Here is a 17,492-nt window from a genome sequence, read left to right as displayed (position 1 = left end):
CATCATCCCTGAATACAATAATGGTGATAAAACAATGAGAAAGGTTCATATTATTATTCATTTCTTTCCTGTAATGATAAGGATAATGTCATCAGTGTTACTGTCTGTCAGAAATAGGGTTTTTATATACTTTTTCTGTACTCATAGGTAGATGGTTTAATAGACCTTAAGGTCATTGAACTTGCACATTTTATTTCTGAACAAGGCATGTTTTTTAATTGTGTGAGAAGATTACTGTACTTTAGTGTTATTTAATCATAAAATGTATTACACTTTTGAAAAACTAGCATTCTCTTGCCTGAAGTTTCTGAAGTCAGCTTCAACGTGTAAATCAATCTCACATATGTTATTTCCATTGTCCTCACAGTCAGTCACAATACGAATGGGGTAGGTGAAGCTCTGTGGCTCTGTGTTGTCAGTCTTGGGTTGATCTGAAAACAAGAACTAACGATGAATGCTAAGCTAAATTCACTAGTTGGAATCAAGTAATTACCATAGTGATACTACTGAACTGTCTGATGGAAAGATGAATGTCTGATATTTATTCCAAAATAAAAGAATATCCATTAATGTTTGCCTGTATACTACGTAGATGGTTGTGGTAGATATATTATCACTCATTAGTGTAAGTTATCCACCAACCAAATCACAGATTTTATACAAATTGCTTACCAAGTAATTATGTAGCTAACAATTTCTAAGTACCGGCAGCTAAAATTTGAAAATCACAGTAGCGATTCTTTTGTTTTGATGCAGATAACTAGGCCCCGCCTACTTTCTGGGAAGAAGGGAAACAAACTAGCAGAGAGCTCAATTTATTTCTGCTGGCTTCTGACTGAGGTTATGAGCAGCAGCTAAATTTAAAAAACAATTTTAGGCTTTACTGGTAGTATATTGAGGACTTTGGTGAAATGTTTTGGATTCTTTTGATAGGCTTTTGTCATTTATTAGTCAGGTTGTTATTTACAGACCTTTTTCAGTTTTGGAATGAGTTTGAGACTGATTAGTTGACTTAGTTTTGAAAATGTCTGACATAGTAAGTGTCCAGTGGTCCCTCTGTATTTGTGGGGATGTGTACCAGACGCTCCCGCAAATAGTTATAACTCACGAATAGTTGGAACCCCTATAAAAACACTTGAAATGGCCTATTTTGTTAGTTAAATCTCAAAAATACCCACAAAATATTTTTGTACCTGGTTTTTTATTAGCTTTGCATTTTATGATGAAATTGATGAAAAAAAACAGGACTTTGTGGATATATTTCTCATAGAAAAATACAGCAAATAGGTGAACTTCCCGCGAATCATGGGGGGATATGTTCCAGAGAGAAATCTGCGAATGCGTAAGTCCGTGAATCCAGAGAACGCGAATATGGGGTGCCCACTGTATCTAGTACTTGTACTTGCGGCAGAGGTTGCAAGACGAGATTGGCATCTGCTAAGCCACTTCCAAGCGCCCAGCCACTTCCGAGTGCCCAGGAGCACTCGAGCGCCCGTCAGTGCCTGGACGCCAGTTGGCACTAGTTCTTCCTTCCGCTGTTTCTCATCGTTCAACGACATCTTCGACTCTTACTGTGCCAACTGTGCTGGACCCAGTTCTGGCTCCCATTCAGCAGCGTCTGGATGACATTTTGGGTTTTCTTAAACCTCCTCCTGTTTCTAGTGCTATAAAGGCTTCTTTATCACCTGTGTCATCAGCTGAAGAAGAGGATCAAGATCCAGAAGAGGTTTCTCCTCCTTCTGCGTATGCAGCTCTGCTATGTTTCTTTTTGAGAATTTTTCTGACGTTCTTCACACCAACGGCACCTTCTTCTCCAGCTTCTGCTTTCTAGAAGAGCAGTTTGTCTTTGGATTCGGATAAACTGCATAAGATGGTTCTCTCTACTGTGTGGAAGGCCTTGAGTAAAATTGATTGCTGGTTAGCAGAAAAGAGGGAAGTAGGGAATGCCCTCTTTTCTTATCCTCCTTCATGCTTGTTGAAGAGAAGACATTCTTTTTATGCCACAGGAGAAGCCCCTTCTCTGGGTGCATCTGCCTCTGCCCAGGGGAACTTTTCAGGACTTATTGAGTCCTCTCGCAGGTCAGCTTTTGCAGCTGCCAAGGTTATGTTTTCTTCAGCCGAGCTCAACCATTTACTTAGGAACAATTTAAAGTTTTTGAAGTAATTAGTCTTTTGGAATGGGCAGTAGGCACCTTAGCTAAGAAAATGCAGGATTGTTCTTCAGTGCCTGTAGATCTCTCTTCAGACTTATTCACTGTACTTTCATGTATTGACAGGGCAATTAGACACAGTTCCTGGGAATTGGCCTCTACATTTGCAATGGGGATCTTGAAGAAACGTGAGCTTTGGTGCTCTTTTACCTCGAAAGGGGGTGACTTCAGCCCAGAAGTCGGCACTTCTGTTCTCCAAGACATCAAGAAACACCTGATTTAGTGGAGATCTAAAGACAGGTTGCTGGAAGGGAAATCCCTTTCCCTTCAGAACTCAGAGCTGAACTTCTATGCACACGTCCAATTTAGGCAGGGGAGCTCTGCTGGGGGACATATAGGTCTCAGGAGAATGGTTGTAGGAACAGAAGACATGGCACATAAATGTGAAAGAGCTAAAACCAATCAGTCTGGGATTGCAAGCCTTTGCCTTGGAAGTCTGAGACAAGGTAGTAGTGCTACATTCAGACAACGCGACCATCCTTTCACATATCAGCAAGCAAGGGGGAACTCATTCCTTCTCCCTTTGCGAGGCGGCAAAGGATCTTCTGCTTTGGGCGAAGCAAAACCAGACGAAGATTGTAGCCAGGTTTGTACAAGGCAAATTGAATGTTTTAGTGGACCAATTAAGTTGCCACAATCAGTAATCCCCACAGAGTGGACTGGATCCACTGGTCTGCCTAGACCTTTGGAAACTGTGGGGGAAGGCCAACTCTGGACCTGTTTATGACCTCCAAAACTTACTGTCTTCCTCTACTGTTCCCCAGTACCAAATCCGTCAGCATGAGCAATGGATGCACTGCTGCTGGATTGGTCAGACAAGGAGCTGTACGGCTTCCCTCCCTTTGGAATGATAAGGGAAGTTATAAACAAGTTCCAATTCCCCAAGAATGCCTTGGTGATTCATATAGCGCCATTTTGGCCAATGAGGGAATGGTTCCCACACCTGATAAGGCTCTTAGTTGATTTTGAAAGATTACTCCCTCAAAAACGCAAGCTTCTCAGACAACTGCATCTCCGGAGATTCCATCAAGGGTTGTCTACGCTATTTCTGACAGGATTCAAACTGTCAAGAAACTCATCAGAGCTAAAGGATTTTCAAAGAAATCTTCAGAGGCTATTTCAAAGAGCAGACACCAGTCATCTACTGATGTCTATCAAAACAAGTGGGTTATTTTCCACACTTGGTACAAAAGAAATTACATCTCCTCTTCTAAAACATCTGTGATGGAGATTGCTGATTTTTTTTATATCTAAGCACCTCAAGATGCTTGTCCTTTTCAACTATTAAGGGCTACAGGGTGATGTTAAGCTCGGTCGTCAGACATAGAGGCATAGACATATAATTAAATCAAGACTTATAAAATCTTTTGACACTAGTAATCTTAAGGACATGTCGCAAGTGTCATGGTACTTGGATGTAATCCTCAGGCTCTCAATAAAAGAGTTGAGTTTTCTAACGGAGATGTCTTATGTTCCTACACTCTGGGTTTTTTTCATGGTTCCTACTCCGGGTTTTCTCACGAAGAACAAGAATCCAGCTAAACCTTGGCCTTGTTCTTTTGCTATTAAGAACCTGACTCAAGTCGTAGGTGCAGAAGATGAGGAGAGGTCTCTTTGCCTGGTGAAGGCACTTAAGATTTAGGTACTTTAACACAACTGACTATATAAGGGGTACATTCAATAACCTATGGTGCTCGGTGAAGGGTCCTTCTCGACCCCTCACGGAGAATCCTCTTTCGTTCTTTCTTCGAGACCTCATTTGTGAGGTGCATTTTTAAGTGGGAGAAGAGATTCCGTCTATTCTGAAAGTAAGATATCACGAGATTAGGGCTGTAGCGACGTTGCTTGCCTTCAAGTTTAACCTCTCCTCATCCTCCATTCTCCAGTCTACATATTGGAGATGTAAGTCAGTCTTTGCGACACATTGTTTGCATAAAGTTGAAACTGTTTTTTATATTTGCATTACCTTGGGTCCTCTATTGGTGGCTGGCATGGTGTTGGGGGAGGAAGATAAGAAGCATTCCTTCCTTCCTTACTTTTCATCTTGAAATTTGGCGTTGGGTCTTAGGGGAGTCTGGGGGTACTTTGTACTGGATACCTTCCAGTTTTGTGTTTGATTGGGTGATGGTGTTTTTAATGTTTTGTGGTGTAGGTAACAGAGTTATTTTCTGGCGATTTTGTGATGACACTATGCCCAGGCAAAGGGCAATCTTTCTGCCTTAATAGCACTGGGGGAAGGGCCTTCACTTTAAGGTTCCTGCTTATGTAGCAGGTGACCCTTGGCTATATGGTCACACCTCTGTTGGTTAAGATGAGTGTTGCCAGAGGCAGTATTTTCCTGCAATAGCTCTCTTACCAGGTAAGGAAACAACATTGTTTTAATGCTAGCAACGGTCTCTCATTTCATTACTTTTCATGCTTTGGGGTGAAATAGAGCCATGAATCCCACCTCCTATCAATATGGGAATCAGCTATGTTTGATTGGGTGATGGTGTTTTTAATGTTTTGTGGTGTAGGTAACAGAGTTATTTTCTGGCGATTTTGTGATGAGACTATGCCCAGGCAAAGGGCAATCTTTCTGCCTTAATAGCACTGAGAAAAGGGCCTTCACTTTAAGGTTCTTGCTTATGTAGCATGTGACCCTTGGCTATATGGTCACACCTCTATTGGTTAAGATGAGCGTTGCCAGAGGCAGTATTTTCCTGCAATAGCTCTCTTACCAGGTAAGGAAACAACATTGTTTTAATGCTAGCAACGGTCTCTCTCATTTCATTACTTTTCATGCTTTGGGGTGAAATAGAGCCATGAATCCCAACTCCTATTAATATGGGAATCAGCTATGTATTTACTTGGTAAGTTAGTACTTATATAAAAATGATATTTTTATGATGAAATAATGTTTTATATACACTTACCAAGTAATTACAGAATGGGAGCTCATCCTCCTCCCCTCTCAAGGAATCTAGAGCATAAATAGATTGAGCTCTCTGCTAGTTTGTTTCCCTTCTTCTCTGAAAGTGGACGGGCTAGTTATCTACACCAAAACAAAAGAATTGCTACTGTGATTTCCAAATTTTAGCTGCCGGTACTTAGAAATTGTATGCTATGTAATAACTTGGTATGTATATATATATAAAACCTTATTTTATTATAAAAATATCAAGGTCTGTATTTAAAAAAATGTAACTTTCTAAATTGAGGATATTAATGATGCTTCATTCAAACTTAAAGTCAGGAACTGAGTGTTCTTATACTGTAAACCCTTTTTTTTTATTACAGCAACGATTTGGAATTGATGCAAGATCTAAATTGGCCGAAATTTCTGCATTTGAATGAATGAAAGGCAAGTAAGCACCACTATCCTAATTAACCCATATTTCAATAGTTTATCCAATGCTCAGTATAATTCCTATGGTAATTTTTCACTCCTTAAGCTTTGTTTCTATTGTATTTGTAAATAAAACTTTTTTCTTAACAGGTTCACGTCACATATTCATTACTTTCTAGGTAGGTCTTCCTCTCCTTCCATTTCTGAATTATATAATCTATATCAGCCTGTTGTCATTATTTCTACATGACCAAGCCACCTCATTACTCTCTGATCCTTGGACATGAACGCATATCAGTCTTCTTGGGGCCAAGTTCCTGTTCAGTAGACAAGATCTGAATTTTTTTTAGAACAGAGGTTCCTTCTGTTGATACTGGTGAGGAGCTAAAGGGCTTACTTGCGATTAGTTCGTCTGAAGGATGTGGACGTCACTTTGCTCTGAGAATTCTGTGTGGTTCAAGAGCTTGGAGCGGTCTTGTTCACCTAGGAAACTCAGACCTCCTACTTGTGACCTTAATCTGGTATACTGAGTAGTCTCTCGCAACCTCCTTTGAGCCCATGTGGCAATCATCTTCCAGGAAATTGAATTTGGTAACAGTTTTTCATCTGACCTTGGCTTCCTTGAAGGAGTTGTAAAGCTTCAGGGTCCCGTCAAAGCACTGTGTCGTTATCTGACCGTCTTGTGACCTAGACTAGAGGTTAGGTGTCGTAGACTTCATGCTAGCACAAGCCAGGTCAAGAAAGAGGTGTCACAGAATACCCTTTCATTTTTGTGCACGAGGTGATAAAACAAGCCAACTCCTCATTGTCAAGTTCTCTCACCAATTGGGTGCATGCTGAAGTGCATGACACCAGAGGATTAAGTTCCTCCCTGGCATTTTAAAAGTATGTACTTACTATTTGTTCATAGGATTTTGAATACATACTTGTTCATGACTGCATCAAACCACTCTCACTTTTCTTCTGCCTGAAGAATGTTGCTCACAGATCCTTTTGAGACTTTTTCCTTGGGTCCAGTGGTGGGTGTCCAACAAGTGTGACTCATCTGGTGTCCCTGGCGGGACAGTTTGTATCTTGCCTAAGATGATGAGAAAATTGCACTAATATGTATATATATACTGTACTACAAATAGATATGCTAATTTCACATATTTCCCCAGTTTTGTGTAAGTCTTATACCTAATTTGGAGGGTAAACACATACCAATTGGCGAGGTAATGAGTGAGATGAATGGTCTCTTTTCTTTCCCTTTTCTCCTTTCTTCATATCTACGGGCAATTTGAAGAATAGACACATCATATGCTAGAACTAGCTTGATGCAGGTGGGCGTTGCAGCGATACTGTTACAGCACTTTTCATGTTTCATCAACGTGCAAATCTGCTTTTCAGTAGCTGAAACTCCTCTCTCTAGCAAGGGGAGTGAGGAGTGGTGACAAACCCGTTTCTTGTGGCTGACATGGTTTGTTGCTTGAACAGATACGTATAGTTCTTTTAGAGTTCCATGAATGGAATGAATCTGGACATGTTTCATTGTATTCAACCCAGTGGACTGAGTGTTAGATATCCACATACATATCTAATATCTCAAAGGATTAGGTCCTCTTCTTTAGAATTCTCATTTCTAAGAAGAATGATCAGGTGTGCCAAACCTTCAGTTAGTTCAGGATTCTCATACCTCCCTCCAATTATGAGTCTATCCGATTGTTAAGACTGAAGATTTGTTCCATGTGTGAACAAATGTCAAATTTTTAATTTGTATTTTTCATAGCTAACAAAACTGAGGTCTTAACTTTGACTGCCCACCTCTAGCAGCCCCTCTTATGTTTCATCCTGGGTTGGAAGGAAGACTTATGGGGCACTGGATTCAAACGCACTCTCTAGAGTTGCTTCCACCTCAACTTCTCATCGGATGCTAGAAGTGCTACAGATTCCTTGCATTTACAATCTTTGATTATTTTTAACTGGTTTCCAGCTGGTTCCAGAAGATTTATCCTATTGTTAAGACCTCAAATTTGTTAGCTATGAAAGATACAAATTGAATAAAAATTTGTCATTTTTAAATAAGTGATTTGCATCAAGTAGTGCCCTCATGTAGTTTAGATAGTGAAGTAAAAATGGTGAAAGTTTATATGTAGTTAAGAAAAAGCGAAGATCATAGCTGTCCAAATCAGACTTCATTATTCTAAGAGGGGAGAGAAAAATCCTAATTATATTAAAGGGTCTTGCTTCTTTTGAAGGTAATGCAGAATTTTCCTCAAAAAGAATCAGCTTAAAGGATTTAGGATAAACTTAACTGAGAACTGGTTGTGAATTTTGTAATAGTCATAAAAAGTAATCATAGAGAATGTAAATTGTAGTAACGTTGTACTTACACAGTTGCCGTCCAGGAATATCAGGAATTGCATATTCAAAGCTCACTATGATGGGTCGTCTGGGATTGATTTTGTTTGCCTTGGGTAATAAAAATGAGAAAGTTAATAAGGTTATGGACTTGAAGTATTATCCTACATATATTCAAAACTCAGAACTCCTTCCCTATAGTTTTTACAGATATTTATTTTAAGAAAAAACAATCAGCAGGTTTTGGCAAATTATGATATTTGTCTTATCTTTTTGCATTGTAAACAAAAAAATTAGACTAGCTCAGATGGAACTCTTCTGACCCCAGTGCACAAGAACTCCACTTGAGTTACAGGGACTTAAATTTGAAACCAATTCATTCAGTGGTTTTTTTGATGGTTCAGATTTTAGATTTTTTGCTCTTGTGGTAGGGGCTGGAGTTACTTTGGGATATAAATGGGGCTTTGGAATATTTGCCTATGGTTAGTTTTGTTTACAAAGTCAAAGCTCTGGCTTCAAAACTTTTTATGTTTTTTTAAGTGGTTTTGAAGTTCAGGTCTAAAAATTTGTGGTTCCAAAGCCAAGGTCCAACTGTTTAGCTTGGCCAGATGAAACAGAACAGATGAAGTAACATGACTGGGATGGAACAGATGAAGTCACATGACTGAGTGAGAGAGAAACTGTTTACGTAATGATGAAGCAGGGATAGAGATGATGTTTCTTATTATGGTGAAGAGTTGATTGTTCCGATACGTAATACAAACCATCGGTCCTTTAACAATAGGAATGTAACTTAGCGGCAGCTGGAACCGGTTGTAAGCTTCGAACAAGGGGGTTCGGTAGTTAACTGCTTGTCCGACAGTTGGCGGTCCGCGCGACTGAGAGGTGAAGAATCACTTTGCTTTCGGCCGCGCTGGATGATAGACGTGTTGTTCACCGCTCTGCCCGCTTTCGTCGTATGCTTGGAATACTCCTTCATTTTGTGAAGATATTATTACTTTCTCTTACTAGTGTGCTTGTGTGGAAATAACGTGAGTACCTGGTTATTTTATTTTTTTTATTTTGTGTGTTGTCTCGTGGAAATGGATTCCTGCGAGCCGGAAAGACCCCCGCCCCCCCGTCAGCCGCAGATTGTGTTGTGTGGAGGGCGTAAGTGTGGGGCCTTTCGGTCCCTCTTCGAGGTTCGAGGTTAACCCTCATGAATTTTGTGCTCGGTGTCAAGGGCGTGAATGCTCTTGCGCCGAGCCCTGTGATGTGTGTATTATTTGGTCGGAGGAGCAGTTGGAGCATTATGAAGGGAGGAAGAAACCGCGTAAGCCAGGGAGTCATCGGAGGGTTCTCCAGTTACTCCCTTGGTCACGGACATGTCTTCTTCTTTTCTCCCTCCATCACAGCTTCCGCATATGGCTCCTTCCCCTTCGGGGGGTGTATCTTGCTCCTTCTCTTCCCTCGATCAGTCGAGTGTAGAGGAGGGGGCGAGGTACCCCAACATGCAGTTGTATTCGGGGTTGTCCGTTCGCTCGGGGTGGTAACGCCCCCCCATTAACCCAACACTTTCTTCCTCAGGTTTGCCTGCCACGGGGGACGATCTCGGCTGGGTCTGGTACTCGCTGGGGCTCCAGGGGACACCGAGCGTTCAGGGGCTGTTGGGTCATCTCGCGAGGGGGACAAGGCTGGTAACCCATGGCCCGGTGACGACAACCACGACTACGGTGTCCACACCAGGGTATGCTGCTCCTCCTCACCTTGTGTATACACAGCATGTGTCGATGGTGACCCCGACAGCTGCTGTGCAGGCACCACTGCCGGGTGTACAGAGGATGGTCATGACGCTGCCGCCTGGTTTTGCCGCTCTTGCTCCAGCCCCTGACTTCCGGTGTCCCAAGAGTTCCTCATTGGATCTGCCGCCAGTGCCTAGGATGCCACTGGTTCCTGCTCCGCCGCCTGTTCCTGTGCTTGCTGCTCCCGTACCAGTTCCTGCCGCCGTCGTTCCTGCCTATGTTGTTGCTGCCCCCACCCCCGGTCCTTCTGGACAGGTGCAGCCGGGCGCTGTTGCTTCGGCAACTGCCCCAGCTCCGTCCTGGATGGAGGACCTGACGGTGGTCCTGAGGAAGCTGACGAAGAAGAAGAGGAAGGTGTCGTCGTCGTCGTCGTCTTCATCATCATCGTCTGCTGCTGCCGCTTCCCCTTTAACTTCCAAGGCCCCACAGCCTAGGAAGAAGAAGGTAGCCTCCTCCCCCGCTAAGAAGTCTCGCTCTGAGACCTCTAAGAGTCCGCCCCACTCCGGTGGGACGGTTGGGACTTCCGCTGGTCCTCCTATTCCTTCGGGAACGGGGCCCAGTCTCTCCTTCCGCAAGGAAGAAGAAGACAGGGACGAGAAGGGTACCGGCTAACACCTGCACCTCCTCACCTGGCGCCAGAGATTCTGCCTCGACGCCAGGTACCGTCTCGGCCTCTCGTTCGCGAGAGGTACTGAGTGTACGGTCGCCCACGGGTGACCGTGCAGCCAAGACCCAGGCAACCGAGTCCGCTCGGCGCCAGGATCCAGGCATGGAGCGGAAGACTGGCCAGAAGTCACCCAGGTGACTCCCACCAGGCCAGCGATCGCTCTCGTGGCGAGCCGCCGGTACCCAGGGTTGACACGACAGTCCCAGACCAGCCGCGGGCTGAGGCAAGGAAGCGGTCCCCTCAGCCGCCTGGACCAGCCTCGGCTGGTCCAAGTGGTGTGACTCGCCATGAGGACAGGCCTCGCTCTCACCGCGACAGCGGACTCTGCCGGGACCGGCCGGATAGGGGGACCAGCAGCAGCTCTTCTGACGCTCGGGACTGTCGCCGCTGTTCTCAGTCTAGCTGCTCTCTCCCGGAGAGCCGCTCGACCAGGCCTGCAGCTCGATCGCCATGCGGGTTGGCGAGCGTCTGCAGTCCCCCCAGCACGCCGGTTCTGCCGGTGGGCGAGGGGGGAGCGTCAGGTCTTCCTCTCCTATCTCTTCAACTTCCTCAGGTTACACCGGGAAGAGCGAGGCGATCAGGAGTGATCGTGAGGAGGGCGCTCCTCGCGATCCCGCCTACGAACCTGGCACGGTCCTAGGACCGACCAGATCGTACGCGCAAGTGGCAGGAGGAGACCATGAGGGGTCTGTTGTGGTTCCTCCTGTGGAAGGAGGAGGGTCTCGGGAGGCGTTCTCGCTAGATGGGTTGGACGGTCCGTCTCTGCCAGACGCAGTCACTCCTGAGATCCAGAGATCATTTGCTGAAATTATTGCGCTGATTCGTCAGCACAATGACCTCGGGGAAGGATCGCCGCTCCCACCTTCCAAGCCTACATCTAGGCTGCAGTCATTCTGGGGACCTAAAAAGGAACCCAGGAAGACTGTGGGTCTGCCACGATCAGCCTTGGCCGACAGTGTGCTGAGCCAGGTGGACGCTCTCGTCTCCGGACAGGAGGGTTCGCTTCGGTCCAGCAGGTCATCCAAGCTCCTTCCCCCACCTCTACTACGACAGAGGCGCTTCTATATGCCATTGGAGGACCCTCTGCCGCCCAAGCAGGTTAACCCGGAGCTGGCTAGGCTAACTCCGGGGGTGTCTCTTCAGCACCTGCTGTCAGAGAACCTCTGGTTCTCACAGCAAGAGGCACTTGCGTTGGAATCGACTGCCATGGCAGCATTCCAAGCAGTCTCCTGGATAGACCTGTGGTCCCTCACAGTGTCTAAGGTCACAGCCTCTTTGGGAAACATCACTCCTGAAGGGAACTCGGCTTTCATGAGACTGTGCCAGTCTGGAGGTAGGGCTATCTCCTATCTGGCCCACCAGACGGCCAACCTGTGGACCAACCTGGTTCTGAGGTGTAGGGACGCTGTCCTCACTCGAGTAACCAGGTCGGTAGGGCGACCTTGGGTCTTCGCAATGGACCAGTGCATAGTTCTTCCTCTCTCTTCCCCAGAGAGATGGTGGATGCTGCGGTGGAACAACGGCGTACTGACGAGAGTGACCGTTTAGTTCACCAGGCAGTCTCGAAGGCGGCTGGGCAGCCTCAAGCCACTGCGGCTAAGCCTAAGAGTTTAGCTACCGCTTCCTCTGCGGCTAAGACGATTGCTTCGTTGAAGCTGAGAGGAAAGACTCTGCCTTCGACTTCAACTGTAAGGAGCGACCGTAACCAGCCCTTCTCCCAGCCCTACTTCTCTCGAGGAGGAGCCGGGAAGAAGTCGAAGAGAGTAGGGAAACGCTAGGGACGGCTTTCCCCCTCACCTGCTGCCGGAAGTTGGGGGGGTGCCTGGCGAGCCATTGGGCAACTTGGCAGAGCTACGGAGCAGAGACCTGGATAGTAAATGTCCTTCGGGAGGGATATCTACTACCCTTCGAGTCTCGGCCACCCCTCACCTCCAACCCGGTCCATCTACAAACGTACGTTCCTGGTTCTGCCAGGGACGTGGCACTTCGGCAGGAAGTAGAAGCCATGCTGAGCAAACGAGCTGTGGAGATCGTATGGGATCAGTCACCGGGCTTCTACAGTCGACTTTTCCCGGTGGAGAAGTCCTTGGGGGGCTGGCACCCGGTGATAGACCTCTCCCGTGAACCGATTCGTTCGCCAGACTCAGTTCACGATGGAAACGACACGTTCAATGCTTGAGTCCATCAGGGAGAATAACTTCATGCTTTCTGTGGACCTGAAGGACGCGTATTTCCAGATACACATCCATCAGTCCTCCAGGAAGTACCTCCGCTTCATCCTCGACAGGACGGTGTACCAGTTCAGGGCACTTTGTTTCAGTCTCTCAACCGCCCCCCAGGTGTTCATGCTAGTGTTCACTCTGGTGTCGGCTTGGGCCCATTCGGTAGGGATACGTCTTCTGATGTATCTCAACGATTGGTTGGTCCTGGCGAGCTCCCGCTTGCAATTGCTACAGGACAGGGATCGACTCCTCGAATTCTGCTGCGACCTTGGGATCGTATTGAATTTCAAGAAGCCGGATCTAGAGCCCAAGCAGAGGATGAAGTACCTGGGCATGTTGATCGATACGGTAGCAGGGCGAGTCTTCCCTGCAGACTTGCAGATCAGCAGGTTTAGGGAGGTGGCCAGATGCTTCCTGTCCCTACAGGAGCAGCCAGCTCAGCAGTGGCAGGTCGTGATCGTCCCCTGTCATCTCTCGAGAAGCTAGTCCCTCACGGGCGTCTTCACCTGCAGTCTCTTTAGTGGAGACTAAAGGAGAGTTGGTCACAGGCAAGAGACCCACCGTACTTCCCCATGTCTCTCACGGAGGAGGTGAGGCAGGACCTAGCCTGGTGGCTGGACAAGGGGAACTTCGTAAGAGGAGTGCCTCTTCGCACTCCCCGTCCGGAGATGTTGCTGTTTTCAGATGCGTCGACCGAGGGATGGGCCGCACACGTGGAGGAGTTGCTGGCTGCGGGTGTGTGGAATCATCATGACAAGCACCTTCATATCAACGTCCTGGAGCTCAAGGTAGCGTTTCTCGCTCTCCAAGAATTCCAGGACCGTCTGGTGGGACACTCAGTGGTGTTGATGAGCGACAACACCACAGTAGTGGCGTACGTCAACAAACAGGGGGCCCTAGTGTCCCTCCCGTTGCATCAGTTGACATTGCAGGTGCATGAGTGGGCCATGGCACACTCGATAGAGCTGTCAGCCCGGTACATTCCAGGCAAGAGGAATGTAGTAGCGGACAAGCTCAGCTGTTGGGATCAGGTGATAGGAACTGAGTGGTCCCTTCACCCAGACGTGGCGGAAAGGCTCTTCAACCTGTGGGGGCGTCCAGTCGTCTGTTTGCCACCCGGCACAACAGAAAACTCCAGGTTTTCTACTCGGTTGTGCCGAACCCATGGGCAGCTGCAGAGGACGCTCTTCAACATCCGTGGGACAACCTCTTCATATACGCCTTTCCCCCGTTCTGTCTGATTCGCAAGGTGATCAACAGGGTGCTGGTCACCGCGAATCTTCGGATGATTCTGGTGGCACCCAAATAGCCTCAGGCTGTTTGGTATCCGGACCTGCTGGCTCTGCTTGCCAAAGCACCGAGAGAGATTCCCCCCTTGGCACAACCTTCTGTGCCAGCCACACGTGGAACGGTACCGACCGGTTCGGTCCCTGTGTCTTCACGGCTGGCTGTTATCCACCATCTCTTGCGAGCGAGAGGCTTTTCTTGCCGAGCAGCAACAGAGATGGCTGGGTACCTCAGACAGTCCTCTGCAGCTGTATACCAGGGAAAGTGGTCCGTCGTCAGAGCCACTCTTCAGCAGATAGCGGATTTCCTTGCTTTCCTTCACCGAGAGAAGCTCCTCTCCGTCTCTGCAATTAAAGGCTATAGAGCTGCCTTGGCCCTAGTCCTTAAACTGCGGGAAGTGGATATCTCCTCTTCCTTCAAGATCTCCCTCCTTATGAAGAGCTTCGAGAGGTCTTGCCCACCCAGGGAACTTAGGCCCCCGGGGTGGGATGTGACACTCGTCCTTAGGAGTTTGACTCGAAGTCCCTTCGAGCCACTCCGAGAGTCGTCAGCCAGGGATCTGACCCTCAAGACCCTCTTTCTGCTGGCCCTGGCATCGGCGAAGAGAGTAGGGGAACTTCATGGTCTTTCCTTCAATGTTAAACATTCCAGGGGAGGGGATCTGTGACGCTCGATTTCGTCCCAGACTTTGTAGCGAAGACTCAGAATCCTTCGGTCCCTGACAATTCATGATCCCCTCCCTGAAGAACTTCACCAATTACGATGCGGATGAGATGCTGCTTTGTCCTGTGAGGCCACTACGGCGCTATCTGAAGAGAACTCGGCACCTCAGGCCTGAGTGTCGACGCCTCTTTGTTAGCACCGGGGTTACCAAGAAAGAGGCATCCAAGAACACACTTTCTTTCTGGCTGCATGAGGTGATCAGGAGGGCGTACGACGCGGATGGTAGTGATGACACCCGTACCCTTTGTCCGAGAGCCCACAAAGTCAGAGGCATTGGTCCAACCCTTGCGTTCCGCAAGAACTTCTCCATGGCACAGGTTCTGAAGGCAGGGGTTTGGGCCAACCAGACCACCTTTACCCTCCTTCTACCTTTGGGATATCACCCACAGGTCTTTGGACACCTTTTCCTTGGGACCCATGGTGGCTGCTCAACAAGTTGTGTAGCTTACCCAGCACCTGAGCGGACAGAACAGCATCGCATCCTTGTGTGACTGCATGAATGGACGAGTGCAAGGATCCCTCCCTCTGCTCTTATGACCAGGGAGGGAACCAAGGTCGGACGAACACCAGTCTTTTCATAAGACTCAGATTCCACCCCCCAATAATTGAATCTTCCTATTGTTAAAGGACCGATGGTTTGTATTACGTATCGGAACAAATCACAATTTGTCGAAAATTGTATTTTTCCTAACTATACAAACCTGATTCTTCACCTCTCAGTCGCGCGGACCGCCGACTGTCGGACAAGCAGTTAACTACCGAACCCCCTTGTTTGAAGCTTACAACCGGTTCCAGCTGCCGCTAAGTTACATTCATATTGTTAAAGGACCTCAGGTTTGTATAGTTAGGAAAAATACAATTTTCGACAAATTGTGATGTTTGGTATGGGTGTTCAAAACAAGGTCATGTTTTACTGCTGAAGAATCTGCTCTTCAAAAATAAGCAGGTTAAATAATTCAGGAAATAAGGAGACAAAGAATTCCACATTACAGTAGTTGGTTCATTAGTAAGGCTACTTGAAATTGCCCATAAATAAATTACTGTAGATGTAAATTAATGTTGATGAAATCTCATTAAGTAAATTTGCTGAAATTTTATGTCGCCTTTGCTGTTTGACCTTCTCATGATGTTTATAAGGAAATAAGTTATTGGAGATGGAGGGTTTTGATTGGCGTAATAACTAGGAAACTTGACAGACTTGGCGTATGCAGACGATGCGGTTTTGATTAACAAAGTTTGCTGAACAGAATGCATTATTTATCTAGAGAGATACACAGATAATGAGGACAGAGTATACACAAAGGGGTGAAATAAGACTGGAGATGAATCTTTCAAATATTCAGGAATGCTGATATTCTAAACAGGTTTTCTTGAGCTGGAATTTAGTGAAACTAAAAATAGATCATTCAGATATTGGGCAAGTTGAATAAGATTTAGAAATCAAATACAGTATACGTACTGAAATGATTGTCAATACAAAAGTAAAATTATACATTATTTTTAGCAAGATCCCTACTGCTATGTGGACATGGATCATAGTATGATGATAAAACTGACTAAAATATTTTATTTTGAGTTGAGAATAAGGATTTAACAAAATATTACAAGTCAGATGCAGGATAGTAAGAAATGATACCACAAGGAAAATTACAAATGTTCTATTTATAGATGAGATAATGATGAAGGGGAGGTAGAGAATATTTAGACAGTTCCTTTCTGCTAACCAAGGAAAACAGGATGTGATAATTAGCAGTGAATGACCCCTCATAGGTCCCAGCGCTTGGCATTTGACTTCAATTTTATATTCCAATCTAATACTTCACAGTATGAGAAATAATGAGCTGAGCTCCTGAGGACACCAGAAGAATGAGAAGGCCCATAAAAACTCGATGAGTACTATGAGGCTGGAGATCTTTGGGAGGTAGATTTACTGGAAAGACATGAGGGGAAGAATTTCACCGAGGCCCTTTCGTCACATGGTACTGGAGGCAATGCCAATGATTGTTTTGGGTTATGGGAAGAGTTTCTGGATCCAAGGGCTGACCCTTGGAGGTTCACTGATGATGTGTCAAAAAAACATTTCAAATCTTTTGTAAGAATTGAACTACATATTTTATTGAGAGTTGTGCATGGGCTTATTAAACAAAAATTAATTTCCATGAAGTATTATGATTAGTTTCAAAATTGAATTATTTTATGAAATATGCTGATGGCTACTAAATTCTGCTTTAAGCTTCAGCACTGAAAGATAAAGTAAGGGTTCCATATACGTAAGGCAGTCATTGGTTAATGACAGGGGTTCCTTTCCCGGCCAAGCGCTGTTAACCGAAAATCGTCATTAACCCGGAACATCACAATATAATTATGATAATAAATGGCTATAAGCTCCGATAAACCATATACTAATGTTGATGAACCGCTTACCAATGCCAATAAACTGCTTACCAGCACCAAAAATCTGGTTAATGACATCATTAGCTAAGTGTTGCAACATTGAAATGCTGTTAACCGATGCTGCCGGTAAGTGGGGACTGCCTGGAAAAGAGAACTTAGATAGGCAGTCCCCAGGTTATGTCCAACTTGCATTATGTCACTCCATGGTTATGTCGCTCTTCAAATATATCCATCTAAATTACTTCCTGGGTTACAGTGCATGTTTCAGGTTAATGTTGCCAGTTCGACGAAAGACTAGAACTTTAATATGTATGGCTTCAAAATGGCTGAATGGTCAAAGTTTTAGTTATTTTAATGAAAAACTCAATGATAATACAGGTTACATCATTTCAAGACACCCAAAGAATAAATAATAATGTTTTCTCACGATTTTCAACGTCTTGGGTTATGCCATTTTTCAGCTCATGTTGTGGTGTAGCAACGGAACCCCTGACATGACCCAGCGACTGTCTGTATTGTGATTTTTATGAACTGAAATTC

At 45.7% G+C, this 17,492-nt stretch overlaps 1 protein-coding gene across 1 annotated transcript in view; it reads right to left on the bottom strand.

Annotated features, from left to right (window-relative positions):
* The window catches only part of LOC135203123 (integrin alpha-PS4-like), a 158,694-nt gene that overhangs the window by 64,908 nt on the left and 76,294 nt on the right, over positions 1–17,492 (bottom strand). The window contains exons 13-15 of the mRNA XM_064232767.1: positions 7,911–7,989; positions 299–431; positions 1–8 (exon numbers count right to left, since the gene is read on the bottom strand). The exon at positions 1–8 is cut by the window's left edge and continues 212 nt beyond it. Of these exons, the coding sequence (XP_064088837.1) occupies positions 1–8; positions 299–431; positions 7,911–7,989 (220 nt within the window). The remainder of the gene's footprint in view (positions 9–298; positions 432–7,910; positions 7,990–17,492) is intronic.

This window comes from Macrobrachium nipponense, chromosome 33, assembly GCF_015104395.2.
Source record: "Macrobrachium nipponense isolate FS-2020 chromosome 33, ASM1510439v2, whole genome shotgun sequence".
Taxonomy (NCBI): domain Eukaryota; kingdom Metazoa; phylum Arthropoda; class Malacostraca; order Decapoda; family Palaemonidae; genus Macrobrachium; species Macrobrachium nipponense.
This window is presented reverse-complemented; position numbering and strand designations above follow the sequence as displayed.